Source organism: Molothrus aeneus, unplaced genomic scaffold, assembly GCF_037042795.1.
Source record: "Molothrus aeneus isolate 106 unplaced genomic scaffold, BPBGC_Maene_1.0 scaffold_30, whole genome shotgun sequence".
NCBI lineage: Eukaryota > Metazoa > Chordata > Aves > Passeriformes > Icteridae > Molothrus > Molothrus aeneus.
In genome coordinates this window covers 5,974,266-5,990,797 of record NW_027098964.1, presented here as the reverse complement: position 1 = coordinate 5,990,797, position 16,532 = coordinate 5,974,266, and the positions used below count along the sequence as shown (strand labels likewise).

General features: G+C 53.7%; 2 protein-coding genes across 2 annotated transcripts in view; one reads left to right on the top strand and one right to left on the bottom strand.

Moving 5' to 3' along the window:
- Positions 1-3,789: 3,789 nt before the first annotated feature.
- SNRPA (small nuclear ribonucleoprotein polypeptide A) overlaps positions 3,790-16,532 on the top strand; it is a 48,928-nt gene continuing 36,185 nt past the window's right edge. The window contains exon 1 of the mRNA XM_066570284.1: positions 3,790-3,867. The gene's annotated coding sequence lies outside the window, so the exon portion shown is untranslated. The remainder of the gene's footprint in view (positions 3,868-16,532) is intronic.
- On the bottom strand, positions 12,302-14,921 carry LOC136569932 (histone H3-like centromeric protein A). The gene is made up of 4 exons (XM_066570287.1): positions 14,846-14,921; positions 14,285-14,376; positions 13,053-13,130; positions 12,302-12,436 (listed from the first exon to the last, which is right to left on the bottom strand). Exons 1-4 carry the CDS (start codon positions 14,919-14,921, stop codon positions 12,302-12,304), a joined length of 381 nt encoding a protein of 126 aa, XP_066426384.1.

Sequence of the window (16,532 nt, the reverse complement as noted above, 5' to 3'; positions counted from 1 at the left end):
CCCCACCCCCAAAGCCAGCCAGGGACCCCCAAAACCACTTGGAGATCCCCCAAAACTACCCAGGGATCCCCTCAGCCCTCTGAACCTCCCAAACCACAAGGTGACTCTGGGGAGATGGGGGTCCCTGGAAGGGTTTTGAGACTCCTGATAAATGACACGGAGAAGAGAAATTTCCAATTGCCCTGAAGGTGCTGGATGGAGCTTAAAGACAACTGGCAAAAAAGCTGAAAGGATGTAAAGGTATGCCGAGAGGATCACAAGCACAGCTGGAGCCAGTGGAAAATAGGTAAGGAGGTATGTAGTGGGGTTTTTGTCAAGTTATGTTATTGCGACCTTTTCTGGGGTTCAGGCTGACCCCAGTAGGCTGCAACGGTGTCCAGATAGCTCTGACCTGCTCAGCACAGCTGTCCGAGCTCCCAAGCAGTTCTTAGCCGCAGGCAACCTTAGCAATCTTAAGTGATATCAGCTCTTTAGTGATTATCAGCTCATTGTGATTTCAGCTCTCAGCTTGCTAGGTGCCTAGGCAGGCAGACGCAGGGAGAGCTCGATGCAGCTCCACCCTCGATGAGCCCCTTGTCCAATGGTGCTTGAGGCGATGCCAAGGGGAGGAGCCAGCGTTGGACACGCCCCTGGTGCCCAGGGCCCTGCTGGGCTCTGCTGCTCCCCGGGGGTCCCTGCCACCGGGGAGGTCACGTGACACCCCCCCCCGGCCCGGCAGGGGGCAGTGCTCTGGGAGTCACGTGACCCACCTGAGGGCTCCCCCCATCATCCCCCCGCCACGGCCAATCCGGAGACATTTCTGCAAGCACCAGGGGGCGGCTTCACCCCAGGCTGTCTCCCAGGAAGCCTGGTGGCAGGATCCATATTGGAGGCCACATGACTCCCACAAGACCCTCTGGCCAATGAGGTGCAGCTCTCCGGATACCCTGCAGGGGACACTATACTCCCATTCATGCCACTCCCACCATGCCCCGCGGCAAATCAGCAGCAGCTGCTGTGCACCTCGGCACCAGGGGGCGCCACCCAATGGGAAGCAAGAGTCCCATGAGCCTTTGCTGCAGGAGCCATTTCAGGGGTCACATGACTGCCTCGGGGCTCTGTGGGGTGCACCATGTTGGAAGTCATGCGGCTCCCAGGATGCCGTGCGGCCTGCAAGGGAGGTGCTTCCTGAGCCCCTGCACCAGGCTTGAGGTCATGGGACCCCCGTGAGGCCCCACAGCCAATCAGGAGCAGTGCATGTGATGCTCCACAGGGGGCGCCATGGCAGCAGCCACTGGGTGAGGAACTAGAGGAGGCCTTGAGCGTCATGGGGGTCGCTTGAGGGCATGGGGTCACTTGTGGGCAAGGAGCCCACTTGAGGGTGATGGGGGTCACTTGTGGGTCATCAGGTCATCTAAGGGTCATGGGGGGTGCTTGTCAGCCAGGGAGTGTCGCAGATATCTTTTATGGAAAATCCTTTCTTTAGGATTTTTCCTCCTGAGAAGCTGAGAGGCCTCAGGAAGAAAATGTAAACATTGATTATCTGCTGCTGTGGAATGCAGCAGGTAGATTTTTGATTGGCCCATGTTGGTTGTTTCTCATTAATGGCCAATTACAGCCCAGCTGGCTCGGACAGAGAGTCCGAGACACAAACCTTTGTTATCATTGTTTCTTTTTCTATTCTTAGCTAGCCTTCTGAGAAAATCCTTTCTTCTATTCTTTTAGTATACTTTTAATGTAATATATATCATAAAATAATAAATCAAGCCTTCTGAAACATAGAGTCAAATCCTTGTCTCTTCCCTCAACCTGAGACCCCTGTGAACACCATCACAAGGGAGTCACTCAAAGGCTGGGGGCTGCTCAGGGTCATGAGGCACCTTTGTGGGGCTGGGGGGCATTTGTGGGTCAGAGGGGTCACTGATGGGCCAGGATGCGCCCTTTTGGGCCAGGTGGTCATTTGTGGGCCAGGGTGGTCACTTGTGGGGCAGGGGCAGAGTTGTGGATCAGTGGCCACTTGAGGGGCTGAGGGGGCATTTGTGGGTTGGGGAGACACTTCTGGCTCAGAAGTCCCTTGTGGGGCTGGGGGAACACTTGTGGGACTGCCGCCCCACGTGACATGCAGCCCCCCCAGGCCCTCTTGGGGACCTCCTCCTCCTCTGCATGCTGTGATGCCATTGCCGGGCCGTAAGGGGAAGCCTTTGGTAAGACATCCCCACCCCCAAATTTCAGGGGTCTGCCCCTGCGCCTCCCCCAGGTCCCCCTAACTCCCCATTTGCTCTCCCTTCCCTCCCCCAGGGCCATCGAGACCCTCTTGGAATGCCCACCTGGGCACCTCCAGCCCATGATGGGGCCAATAAAGCAATAACACCCCAAAATTGCACCAGGGAGGTGGGGAGACCCCCAAAACTCCCCCACCTTTGGGATTGTCCCCAATACCCTCTCCCTCCAAATGTCCCCAGGAGCATTTAGGGGCTTTTGGGGGCTCAAAAGCAGCTGTTGGTGGGGTGTTGGGTGTCTCTAGGGGGTCTGTGAGGGTCTTTAGGGTGTTTGGAGGGACTCAGAGGCTGAGGAAGGTGTTATGAGTAGAAAAGTTGTCCATTTTTTTAAAAAAAGTTTGCAGAGTTAACAGGTTAAACCAATTGCTGCTAAGTTGGAGTTTTAACTATTTGTTGTTAATAATTTCATGTTGTAATTACCTGTTGTTAATAGTTTTTCTTTAATTACCTGCTGTTGATGGTTAGAAATCCCTCTTCATGGAGTATCACCCTACTGCTTCCTGGAAAATGGCACCCAGGACTGTGAGGAGAAAGTGACATCGGGGCAGGTATGCAAATCTGGAAACACCTCACCAAATCTAGCAGGAAAAACCCCTAAGACAAAGAGCCACCATGGAATTAAGAGATCTAAGTGATGTCTAGAGGTGAGGAACTGAATCCAGTGTCTGCTAAGATCCTTTTTACCCTTCACCCTAACCTAAAAAAAATGTCAGCTAGAAAGAGGACCTCAAATGTCAAACTGAAACCCGGGAATCTGCTGGTGTTCTCGTGAGGATGGAAGCCCCAGCTCTGCTAGCATACCGGTGGACACAGCTGCACTCTTCATTCTTCTTCTCCATACCACTCCTGGGCACAGCGGTGGTTCTCTCCACCCAAGCTGATTTTTAATAAAGGCGTTAAAAAGGAGAAAGATCTCCTGCGTTTTTTATTTCAGAAGGGATTTGGGGGGGGGGGGTATGGGGAGTGTAGGAAATCGGGAGTGGTTAGGGGCGCACTGGATACCTATAGGGCATCTAGAAGAGGTCTGTGGGATTTTTGGGGGAGACTCTAGGAGTGTTGAGGAAAATCTGTGAAAGGTATTAGGGTTACAGGTAGGGCTTTGGGGGGTCTTTAACGGTCCGGGGGTCTGTGGGATGTTTTGGGGGGCCCAGGACAGCGTTGGGAGGTCTATGGGGACTAGGAAGTCTATAAGGGCGCCTGGGGGTTTGTTGGGCATTTCGGGGCAGGGAACCCCCAACCCATGGGAGTGGAGCTCACCTGTCTTCTTCACCTTCACATGGCCGACGTGGCGCCGGGGGGTTCTGGTGTCCTTCCGCCCCTGAGGGCGCTATGGGGGAAGGGGGAGGGTCAGAAGCTCCCCCTGAGCCCCCAAAAGTCCCTCGTGCCCCCCACCCCCCACCCCCCCCCCCGCCTCCCATTGGCCGCTGGTTCCGCGCCAGTTTACTCACTTCCTGGACTACAACTCCCGAAAGACCGCGGGGCCCCGTAGGCCGCCGATAGAGCCGGGACTGCGGTTCCCGTCATGCCCCGCGGCCCGTGAGAGGCCCGTCAGGGCCGGGACTGTCCCCTAAGCACCATCCGAGCTGCTCCCCAAGTGCTTCCCTGAACCGTAAGTGCGCCCCGGGGCCCCTTAAGTACCCCCAGTTTCTCTCTCCTGACCCTCAAGTACTCCTCAGGTTCCCGAAGTCCCACCGACCCCTGCTTGCCCCCAAATGCCGCCTGTGTGTCCCCTCGGACCCCCAAATGCTCTCCAACTGCCTCCCCGCCCCTTAAGCGCCCCTCCAGACCCTTTAATGATCCCCCAGTTGGCCTCCAAGCGCCCCTCGAGTGTCTCCTAGGAATTGGCGTGATGACAACGATGTAGAGTAAGACCCTGACTCTATCGCAGTATCAGCAACACTTCAGCCTTTAATTCAAATTTGAATCAAAACTGTAATTGCCAATGTGGAGGATGGACAGGCCTCCGCACTTTTTCGTGCCACTCCCGTGGTCCCTCTTGGAGCCAGGGAAATTGTGGGAAAAGCATTCCTGCATGTTGCATGCATCAAAATTTCATGGGAATCAGGAACCGAGTCTGTGCAGTGAACTTCCCTGACAGGTGGAGAAAATCCTGTCAGATGAAGAACAGGTTGAGAGGACTCTGGGGACCTGTACTATACAAAACCCCAGAGACCCCCCACCATCCCCTACAGACTCCCCAGTAGATCCCAAACACGCTCAGAATCCCCTCAAAATGCTCCATAGCTCCCCCCCCAAACACCCTATAAACCCTCAGGACCCTCCCAAACCTCCCTCTAAAACCTCCTGAGGCTCTCTAAAATAACCCACAGATCTGCCCAAACCCTTGGCACTCCCCTGCACCCCCAAAAGGGGCTACCCCAGGTGGCCATAACTAGTCATGGACTGCCTGAGCCACTTTTTGGGCTGATATGTATGTAGGTATAAATCTGATAGAGAGATAAAATATAATATAGAAAGGAGCCTCCAGGAGAGCTGGGGAGGGTCTTTGTCAGGGGACAGGATGGAGGGTGAGGGTTTTCACCTGCCAGAGGGCAGGGTTAGATGGGATATTGGGAAGAAATTCCTCCCTGTGAGGGTTTGAGACCCTGGCACCAGTTGTCCAGAGAAGCTGCAGCTGCTCCATCCCTGAAGTGTCCAAGGCCAGGTTGGACAGAGCTTGGAGCAACCTGGGATAGTGGAAGATGTCCCTGCTCATGGCAGAGGGTGGATGGAGATAACCTTTGAAGTCCCTTCCAACCCAAACCAGCCTGGGATTCTAAAAGTGGGGGAGGTTTGGGGTAGGAAACCTTGGCTGACCCCAGGTGCCCTCCCAGGCTGCTCTGTCACTCACACTTCAGGAAGAAACAGCAAGAGAAAACCTGTCGAAAAACTCCTGGGAGAGATGGGCTGGGGGCGGGTTGAGTCTCTCAGGAACTGTTCCAGCCCTTTCCAGTCCCTCAGGTGGAGGCACTTGGAGCATGAGTCCTACCCAACAGGCATCCCAATGGGGGAGAAGACAGGTTCAGCCTCTTGATCTAGCCTGTCCTGATCCCTCTGCAGAGCCTTCCTGCCCTCCAGCAGATCCATACTCCCACACAAGTTGGTGTCATTTGTGAACTTAGTTTGAATTCCACTTGATCCCCTCATCCAGATCATCAGTAAAGATGTTGAGCAAGACTGGACTCAGCACTGACTCCTGGGGTCACCCACAAGTAATTGGGTGTTATGGACAGAGTGGGAGCTTCAGACAAGCCCTGTCTTAGGCTAATATTTTTGGGTACTGCTTGAATTAGGTGGCCTGCACCTAAACCACTCTGGCTTACAACTTCTAAGAGTGGTATTATGAAATTAGTTATTTCTTGAATAGACAGGAGATAATAGACAAAAGGTCTTGGACAGAGTTACTACATGGTATAAAACAGAAGAACTACTAGTAGATTACATAAAACAGTGCACAACATTAAGGTACCTATATCAAAGCTAGGAAAGGACTAGTATAGATTAGGAGTCAATGTAACTTACCACCAAACTGGCAAGAGTGTGCACAGAATCTTTTCACTCAACCCTCAAGAGAGGAAACACAAAACAAACATCCCAACTTTGGGGGAAAAGCCCCACTCATTTCCAGGGAATGTGCAGAAACTTCTACTTTGTGAAAGTTTGGTGTAGCTTTAATAGATTGTGAAGTAAAATGTCTGTCAGAAATTCCAGCTTATCTTTCCACAATTTTGCTTCCACAGCAAGATGTTTATTGTCAGCTACAAGTGCTGCTTCCATGGCACCCAAATAACCAGGAGACAAGTGGTCTTTAGTGATTTATTTCACCAATTAGCAAGCTCTTGTGGCAGGGAACATGTCCTGCTACACTAGCCCCAGCTGGATTTAGTTCCATTCTCCACCACTCTCTGGGCTTGGGCATCAGCCAGTTTTTCAGTTGCCCTGTCCAATCCATGAGCAGCCAGCTTCTCCAGTGTCAAAGGCTTTACTGATGTCTATAAATATACATCCACCGCCCTTCCCTCATCTACTGAGTGGGTCATTCTGTCACTGCCTGCAGACCCTTGGCCTGGGTGGGAACAACCTGCGGCACTCAGAGCCATGGCATTCCAGGGCCTCCCATGGCTTTGCCGGCTTTCCCTGGCCCGCAGGCGGCTGCTGAAGGTGAGCCTGGCCACATTGCAGCTGGTGCAGGTGACCCTGGGCGTGCTGGAGCTGCTGCCAATGCGCTGCGCTGCCTGAGCCCACACCTGCGGCAGCTGCCGCCTTTCCGCTCCCTGCACAACCTCTGTGAGCTGAAGCTGCAGGCGCAGCAGCCACAGGGGATGCATGTGGTCCCACAACGCTTCTTCCAGGGCCTCAGTGCCTTGTGCTTGCTCTGCCTGTCACAGAACTCACTCTCAGCCCTCCCTGCTGATGCCTCTGATGCCCTGGTACAGCTGCAGTGTTGCAGCCTGAATAGCTGCTAAGAAAGCCCAGGGTAAAGAAGCAAAAAGGGCCTGTGCATGGTATCCACAGATGTTTAATTCAGCCACATGGTAACATGTTTGGGTCCCAGGCACACACACATGGAGGGTCCAGGTTTCTCTCCCCCCAGGGGCCTGGGGTCACTCTGGTCTCGGGGCAGTACAAAGGTAAGGGCCAATCAGGGAATAGGGAGGGAGTGGCTCAGGGGCGCGGGGTAAGGAGCCAATGGGGTCTTACCGGCTTTTTGAGGGAAGCTTCTTCTGTTTCCCCAACCCAGGGCATGCCCCCAGGGTCTCCACAACTCCCCGTTTCGATATGATTAAGAAAGCTTCTCTGAAGGATCAACTGAATCAACAAAAAATGACAAAAACAATCAAAAGCACTCATAAGACAATTTTCAAAATGCAACCAATTCTGAGTCCCCAGTGTCCAAATATATTTTCTTACAGGTGGCAGGACAGCTGCTGGGTTTTCTTAGTACAGTTTATCTGGAAACTGAGTCATGAGAAAATTCCTTCAGCAGGGACTGGTTCTCTGCCACCTGTGGCAGTCTTGTTGGCTGTGACTGGCTCTGTACAAGGTAGTGTGCGTGGTGGTGTGCCTGTTGGAAACTCCAAAATAGAAATTATTAACTTTTAAGAAAAAGATGGTTACTTTAAGGAAACATTTTTTTCTTTCCCTCCCAATCTCGATCCGTCTGGTATTACGAAGGAACTCTGGGGAAAGGGATTAGTGGGATTAGTGGAGGGAGGCCGTGGAAGGGGGGAAAAGGAGGTAGGAATTTGTGGAAACATAAAAAAGGGGTAGTAGGACAATGGAAAGGAAAAGTGGAAAGTGGGAGAGGGGCAGGGAGGCCACAGGAATTGGGGAAGGGTATTAGAAGAAGTGAGACTTATCTGATTGGAAGGTTCAGTCATTATGCTTTACCATGGGAAGGAAAGCACATAGCCCCAGTGGTTTAGGTGCAAGTTACAGGCTGCCCTAGCGGGGTAAAGATCAGCAAAAGCTTTCTGATCTGGCAGCTTTTGTATGAGAGTCATCTTTGGGCATATATAATATCAGAGGTGGTATCCACGTTTGAATGATGGGCTTCTGGATGAGAATGAGAGTCCTCTTCTGTAGGAAAGAAAGCATGTAGCCCCAGTGTTTGCAGTGCTGATGAGAGGCTGCACAGGGGAGGTAAAGGCCAGCCAAGACCTCTCTACCTCTCTATCATGGCATCTCTTTGGTGGGAGCAATCCTTGGACATAACATTGGAAGTGTTATCTAATTTGGGTAATGGGTAAAATCCCTGGTCATATTCAATTAAGTGCACTTACAACTGAAAAGCATGTGTGATATAGAATGTATGTACTAAGTTACCATACTTACTAGCTTAAATAAAAGAAGTGACTCTACCCTGTGGGTTGAACTTGTTAATATGTGAACCAAATTTGCTTCCTGCTGGCAGTGATTGCTCCTGCAATAAGGATAAGCTGTCCTTTGATGGTTAACTTGATCCTCAGTGGGGGTGTGCTGGAATCATTACTGATATCATTCCTGGATAGAAAAAACAGTATGAGTCTCAGCAGCATTAGCCTGAACAGGTTACCCCTTAGTGGCTCAAGTTGTTTAATCACTTGGACTAATGACAAAATTCCTTTTTCCCACGCAGAATCTCTCTGTTCCATCTCTTTAAATGTGGTTGAGTTGAATAGTGAATATTTCTTTGGTGTTTCGTGGTGTTAGGCCTTGACATTCTTCAGGAGGAATCTCAACTTCTACTTTATGAAGTGCTTGTCCACTGCTTTTGCTGCTTCCCGTGTTTTCAGGGGGAGTCTCCTGCAATTTGAGTTGTCCTCCATGGGTAGTGTGCTCTCCTAATTTGAGCTATCAGTTCCGCAAAGTTTAGTACAGCAGTGAATGTAGATGTGGTACTGGTGTTCAACTGCCTGTAATAAATCATAAGCCACAACTGTCTGTTCAGCTCTTTCATGAGCCGGACCGGCTCACTTGGTCTGAGCATGGTGCTCATAACACCACAGTTGTTGGTTCAATCTGTGTATGGCCCATTCACTTAACAGCTGGTCTTGATGATCTTTGCGGGTCCCTTTCAACTCAGAATATTTTGTGATCTGTGACATGATGGCAATGCCAACAGCAAACATTGGCTAAACACTAGCAAGTTCTATGTGGCTGGAGTGTGTTAAAATGATCACTGGCCACTGTCTCTGACAGGAGAGATAGGAGTGTGACTGAGTGATAGTACCTTTTTTCTTTTAATCTGTCACCACCCCATCAATGCCCAGGCACACGAGTGCTTATATTGTGGCTGTTAGGTTTGCAGTAATTGGGTATTTCAACTCTTAGTGGGGCCACATTGGCCAGAACTTCAGAAATTCCACTTCTCCCTGCAGCAAAAATCCAGCACGGGGACACACTAGCAGTCCTTGGATCGCAGAGTGCAGATGCCACGTGGAGTCAGCACAGTCTCTGGACTCCTTTTAGGGTTTGGGCTAATGTTCAAACATTAACATTGACTCACTGCCATCAGGCAGACAACAGATTTAAACGTTCAGAACATCAAAACCCTAAATATTGTCATTGTGATCTTTGATTGCAAAGCAAGTAGCCAATATCCACTTCTCATCCAGGACCCATAAATTAACCGTAGCAACTTGACAGATAACATTTTCTCCATTTACTAAAGTGATTTTAACTCTTAGCATCTAGGTCATACACCCAGCTTCTTGGCATCCTGCTTCATTAGTACTGAATGCTGTGCTCCTGTATCTACTAGAAATGTAATTAATCATTGATGAGAACCGACTGGAATCTGGATGTATGGGTCATTAGTATGTATTGATAGGGTTCCACTTGTTGCATTTCAGTCTCATTTGGCTTGTGCCTGGAATGCTTTTGCAAATCAGCCACCTGAATGGACTCTTGCACAATACAGGGTGCATTGGTAGCTTGCTTAAGCATCACCTTTGCTGTTTCTTTCAGTTTTCATCTTTTCTCCTTTTCTTCCTGGAACTGTTTCTGCAATTGTTCATTTCTCAGTAACAGGGATAAATAAGGTTTCCTCTCTCAGGTCTTGTTTCTTTCTTCTATAATTTTCCCTATTCAAATTTTAAAATAATTGTCTTTCCTTACACTCTGCTGAAGCAAGTAGGGTCCTAAGATGGTCTTTCTCAGTCATAAGTTTATCCATTTGGATTCTCAGCTTTTCTCCTGTCTCCATCTCAGAAGCCAGTGGTGACTTTGATACCTCATTTTCTGTGTAAGTCTTACTTTTGGTGAGCTTCCTTAAATGTTTGCAGCCGCCAGCCCCCAGCTCACTGAGGATGGCAAAAGTTGTTTCTAAGACTCCAATTAACAACATTAGCCTTGTGAGGCCATAGTAATGATAGGTTTCCCAGGAGTTCCAACTCCCACATCAACATCTTTATCCTGCTTGTGGCAAAAGAGTGCAACTTTCCTTTTCCCCAGGTACTACATTCTCCAGAACAGCAGTGGATAATTTATCACTTCCCAAGAAATTCCTTTCTGCAAGCCTTTCACTCAAACTGCATTCCATCATGCACTGGGACCCTGCTGCTCCCTTTTGGGCAGTCTGCTTCCTTGGTGCAATTCCAATCTCCTGATTGTTGTTTTGTTTACTAATTGTTAAGTGAAACCCATCCTTCTGCCATAGCTAATTAGCCCTGAAAATCTCTTTCCCCATGATAAGGGTCTTTTCCCTTGTCTTCCTCTCTGTGGGGTTAACACTTGCTTCAAGTGATCCTGAAATTCTGCCAGTGTTTTATCACGTCCAGCAAAACTCTAACCACAGCAGCCACATACTTGGTTAACAGTGATGTAGGTGAGGGCTGTCCTGGAACATCTGTCATTCATCAGTTGCAAAAACACTGCCTTCTGTACACTCTCTATCCCATGATCTATGGTTGGGGTCTCGATCCTAAGCAAATCACTCCTCTCTAATGGATGCAACCTCCTGCTCAATAGGCGGCACTCTGAGTTAAAGACCACAGTTTTCTCTGGTCACTCACTGTTAAAAATACTTCTGGCCTCCAGAAGCCTTGGGCCTCCACCCTCTGCCAGAGGCACTCTCCAAACGTATCCAGTTTCCAATTACTATGTAAGTCTGCTATGCTTTTCCTGGAACTTTGCTATCTTGGCTGCTGTTTTAGTAACAGTGTGCAGACCCTGACTATCATAGAAGTTTCATCTTTAATTTGGGGTTGTAATGTGATTTCCTCATTATCACATGTACTGCTGCTTATAGGGTCGTTAGAGACATCAAAGCAATTTTCTGTCCTGTCCACAATTTGCATTATTAACTTTCTTTGAAAGTTCAGTAACAAAAATATTCCCCACCAAACTCAGCACCAGACTGTCTGGGGAAAAAAGAGGGTTGAGGAGACCCCAAAACTGGAGGTATCCCAAACCAGGTGGGTGGGGCCTAGGCTGGGATTTTAGGGGAGATATTTGGGGTCCCTGAGGTTTGGGGGGCTCAGAGGGTACCCCAAGGATGGCAGCGATGGGCAGGTTTAAGGGGATTTGGGGTCCAGGGTAGGTTTTGGGTTCTGAGGCTCGGGAGGGGTCTCCAAGGCATGAGAAAGGGGGGGGTGGGGTCCCAGGGCAGGGTTGGGGTTGGGCGGGTCCGTTCTGGGGTCCCTCCCGTGCCCTCAGGTGCGGGCACAGGTGCTGCCGGTGCAGCGCCCCCGCAGGTCCCGCCCCTCCCCGCTCAGCAGCGCCCCGAGCGGCAGCAGCGGGAACAGCAGTCGGGGACCGCCCAGAACCCCCGTAGCCCCGCCCCCCGAGTGTGGCCCTCCCAAGCCCCGCCCCATAGCGGGGACCCCGTTGAAGCCCCACCCCCAGAGCTCCGCCCATGGACGGGAGACCTCCAGAGCCGCACGCACACGGGGGCACTAAGCCCCGCCCCCCACAGGCAACCCTGCCCACGTTCAAGCCACCTCTAAGCACCGCCCCCAAAGCCCTGACCTCCGCTCAAAAAGCGAATCCCTTAAGCGCCACCCCCTAGACGACCCCCCACCACCACTATACATGGAACCCCTTAGGCCCCAAGACCTTCCTGGCCCCCATCCCAGGTGGCCTCACCTAAAATACTCGGAGCCCCTCTCCCTGTGGGTTCTCCTCCCCTCCAGAGTTCCTCCCTGCGGTGCCTCAACTCCAAATCCCCTCCAAGCTCCCCAGCATCAGCACCTAGAGGTCACAAATATTTATTGGGGTACAGCAGAACTGGGAGGGTCTCCACTAGGGTGGAGGTCCTGGGTAGGTTTCCCTGGGACTGGCATGCTGGTGATGGGGGTTCCAGGGGGACCATGGGTAGGGGTCCACAATAATCTGAGAGGTGCTGGACTAAGGAAGGGGACCTCCACCCCGGGATGCGTCCCTGAAGGGGTTGTTGGGGATCCTGAGGTGGGAGAGTCTAAGGGGTGGGTCCACGTGGGGGAGCTTGGGGGACCCCATGGAGGGGGGCGGGGGGGGGTGTCTCAGCATGATGGTCCCATAGGAGGTCCCAGGAAGATTATGGGTGTGAGATTATCAGGAGAGACCCCTCAGGGGGTCCTCATTCAGATGCCCCCCACCTCGGGTCCCCGCAGGCGACGGGCCAGCTGCAGATCCTTGGGGAACAGGGTGACTCGGCGTGCGTGCAGCGAGCACAGGTATGCGTCTTCCAACAGCCTCACCATGAAGGCCTCTGCTGCCTGTGTACCAAAACCTGAGGGAGGGTCCCCAAAGCTCCCCAGCATGCCCCAACCCCCCCACCTTCCCCTGGGGTCAGAGACCCCCCCCAAACACACACCCGGGGGGCAGGGTCCCTCCAAACCCACACATGGGTGACCAAAGCACCTTGTGCCTGTAAATGTGTTAGGGGGGGATCAACACCCAGTGACCCATCCTCAATCCCCGACAGAGCCCGGGAGTAAGGGACCCCCCCCACCCAGCACCCAGAGACCCTCTCAACACCCATGGAACCCTGTCCCAGAACCCATAGACCCTCCCCCCAGCCAATGGAGACCCTCCTAGGCTCCCCCTCAGCTCCCATCACATACACCCAACAAACTCTCAGCCTCATCCAAGCATCCAAAGAGATCTTCCTGAACCTCCCCAGCCCCCAGAGACAACGCCAGCACCCACAGACCCCCCCCCCTGCAGCACCTACAGACCCCCAACTCCCATGGAAACCTTCTCAGTACCCATGAGATCCCCCTCAGCCCCTTCCCCACCCCCCAAATCCCTGGATACCCCTGCAGGACCCATAGGACCCCTCCAGCCCCTCTGTGACCTCCCTCCACCACGCCTGGGCCCCCCGAGCCCCACCTCCTGCAGCGCCAGCAGGGCCATGCTCTGCCAGCGGTAATCGACCCCGCGGGTGAAGAGCAGGCAGATCTCCCGCACCTGCAGCAGGGAGGGCACAGGGAGGGGGGCACATGGGGGCAGTGGGGTCACAAGGAGCACGGGGACATTGGGACAACATGGGGGGGATACCGGGGCATTGGGGACATCCCGGGCTGGGGCCACCACCATGGCAACACCCTGGAGACACTGCCCTGGGGACATCCCAGGGACCTGGGGACACCCTTGTTGTCATCCTGGAGACACTTTGGGGACACCCAGGGAGAGGAACACTGGGGACAGGAACACCTGGGGACACACTGGGGAGTGGGGATGTGGGGACATCATGATGGGGACACCCTGGGATCTCCCAGGTGGGAGGCAGGGGGGAAGCACCGTTCTGGGAACATCTTGGGAACACCCTCAGCCATGGGAACATGGGGACACCCCAATGGGATGGGGGGCAGTGCCAGCATAGCAGGAGGGGCACAGGGAACTCTCAATCCATGCAGCCTCTGAAGGTGGCAGGCCACAAGGATGTCTGGAACCACAGAATGACATTGGGGGATATTCGGGGAGGACAGGCCCAGCATGTCACGAGGATGGGGAGGACAAGGACACGGGGAGGGCTGGAACAGGGTGGGGGGGGGGGGGGGGGGAAGGGATGGTCTTGAAAAGTCCCAGGGGGTGATCTGGGGTTCTGAGGGGTAACTTGGTGGGTCTGTAGGGGGTTGGAAAATTGCAGTGGGTTTTTGGGATGGGGTCCATGGGGAGGTTGGAGGGTTCCAGGTTGGAATTCAGGGGTCTCAGGGTGGATTTGGGGTTGGATTTGAAGGGGTCCTAGGGATTGTTGAAGAGTTGCAGTGGGTATTTGGGAGAATGCAATGGGGAGCTGAAGGGTCCCAGGGTGGATTTGAAGGCTCTGGGGGAAGTTGCAGGGTCCGAGAGGGTTGATCTGGGGTGTCCTGGGACGGATTTGAGGGTCCCAGGAGAGGGAATCCAGAGTGGTTTGGAAGATCCCAGACAATGCTGGAGGTTCTGGGGTGAAACTGGGGGGGTCCTGGAGGGGTTTGGGGGTCCCACAGTAGATTTTGTGGGTATCTGAGATGATCTGTGTGGTCCCAGGGGAGTTTGGGAGTCCATGGGGGGTGCTGGAGAGGTTCTGGGGGGGGGAAATCAGGGTGTCTGGGGATTTTAGGGATGTGGGGGGTTCTCACCAGGCGGGCAAAGGGGCCGGGGCGCAGCAGCAGGCGGGTGCTGCTCTGGTACTTGCGGATCTCCTGCAATGCCCGCTGACCTGGGCGGCGCCCTGTGGGGGCATCAGATAGGGGTCTGTGAGGGCTTTAGGGGATCTCTTTAGCCTGGGGGGCACAGATGGGGAGCTCTGAAGGAACAGGGGGGGTACAGATCTATAGGGCCTGTCAGAACACAGGGGGCTATAGGGGATCTATGGGGGCTATAGGGGTCGGGGGACAGGGGGAAGCTGTGGGGGTTAAAAGGGATCTGTAAGGTCTAGGGGGACATTGTGGGTGTAAAGGATCTATAGAGAGCTAAAGTGATGGCTGATATAGGGGAGTTATAGGAGACAGGGAGTATGGGGGTAGAGGGGCTATAGAGTGTGGGGTGACTGTAGGTGATGGAAGCATGTAGGCGCCTATAGGGTACAGGCTAGGGGCGGAGGACAATAGAGGGAGTCCATAGGAGTGCTCTTGAGGGGGGTCTGAAAGGGGGGCTCGATATAGGAGGTCTATAAGGGGAGTCCCCCGCCCCTCACTCACTGTGTGCCCGCGGCCGGGGCGGTGGGGGGGTTGGGGAACGCCCGCGCCGTCGGGGGGTGGGTTTGGGGCGGGGCATGTTGCGGCCGAGTCCACCGCAGGGTCAAGGCGAGGTCAGAAGGGGACCCAGCGCCTGGGGAAGGGAGAGTCAGGGTGCGCTCAGGCGTGCGGGGCCCCCACGCCGCTCCCGGGATCCGCCGCGCTGCGCCGTTCAAATCTCCCGCCGCGCCGCTCGTGACGTCACTTCCCTCCGCGCGCCAATCGGGGCGCGCGACCGCCCGGGGTCGCGCCGGACTCCGCGACTCGATGGTGCCGCGCCCACCGAGGGCTCATTAGCATAACTCTGCATGGCCCCACCCCCAGGTACCCCGCGCCTTGGTGCTCCCGGGGTAGTCTCAGTTATCGTCCCCGTGCGGTGCCAGTATGGGCTCTGTCATCGTCCTGGTGTGATGCCAGTCATTCCCATGTGGTTCCCGTTGCTCTCGGTCATCTGCATGGTTCCATTAACTCCCAGAATGATCCCAGTATGATTCCAGTCCCTTGCAGTATGATTTTAGTGCTTTCCAGTCACTCCCAGTGTGAGTCCAGTATGATCACAACGACTCTCAGTATGATCCCTGTCACACCCCCAACGGTCCCAATCAATTCCTGTCACTACTAGAATGATCCCACTATGATCCCAGTCACTCCCAGTATGATACCAGTTGCCCCCAGTGTGGTTCCAGACACTCCCAGTATGAACCCAGCATGGTTCCAGTTGTCCCCTCCTGTATGATCCTAGTTGCCCCAGGTATGGTCCCAGTACCCCCAACATAGTTCCAGCATCTTCCCTTTGCTCCCAGTGTGTCTTCAGTTGGCTCCCAACATGGTCCCAGTAGCTCCCCGTGCCTCCCAGTACCCCGTGGGGGTCAGTCAAGGATTACAACTGTCCATGAAATCCATTGGGAGAAGCAGACTGGGGGGTTATGAACCCATGGTGGCCCAGGTGGGCTTTGGGGTCTCTTGAGGGCATTGCCTCGCACACCTCCCAGTTGCCCCTAGTTGTCCACCCAGGCCAGATGTTGAATAGGACTGGCCCCAACACTGAGCCCTGGGGAACCCAGCAGTGCCCAGCCCCAGCTGGCTGTGGCCCCATTCCCACTTCTTGGCCTGGCCACCAGCCAGGTGTTCCCAGCGAGAGGCACCTGTCCCAGCCGTGAGCTGCAGGTGCTCAAGGAGAGGCAGGGAGATGGAGGCAGTGCCAAAGGCTTTGCTGAGCTGCAGGCAGACACACCCACCCATGTCCAACACCCACTGGGGTCACCTGGGCACAGCAGGAGATCAGGTGAGTCAGGCAGTACCTGCCTTTCCCAAGCCCTGGCTGTTCCCAATGCCCTGGTTTTCCTGTCTGTGCCACGGGTGCTGAAGTCCCAGTCGGCGCCATGTTGCCAATGGGACACTTGTGCTGGCCATCAGTACCTGCTGTTCTTCAACTACCCCAGCAGTCCCACAGCAGAAGGGTCCTCTGAAAGACCAAGCAAGGGATTCAGCTGTCCTAATTTCTTCTGTTTCCACAGCAGCTCTCCCAAAGCCCAGTGGTGTCCTTTTGGGTCCTTGAAATACCTCTCCTGAGGTGATCTGTGCCAAGGATACACAGAGCCCCTAGGCCAGCGACAATGGCGTTTTTCTGCCACTCATGCCCAGTCAGGAG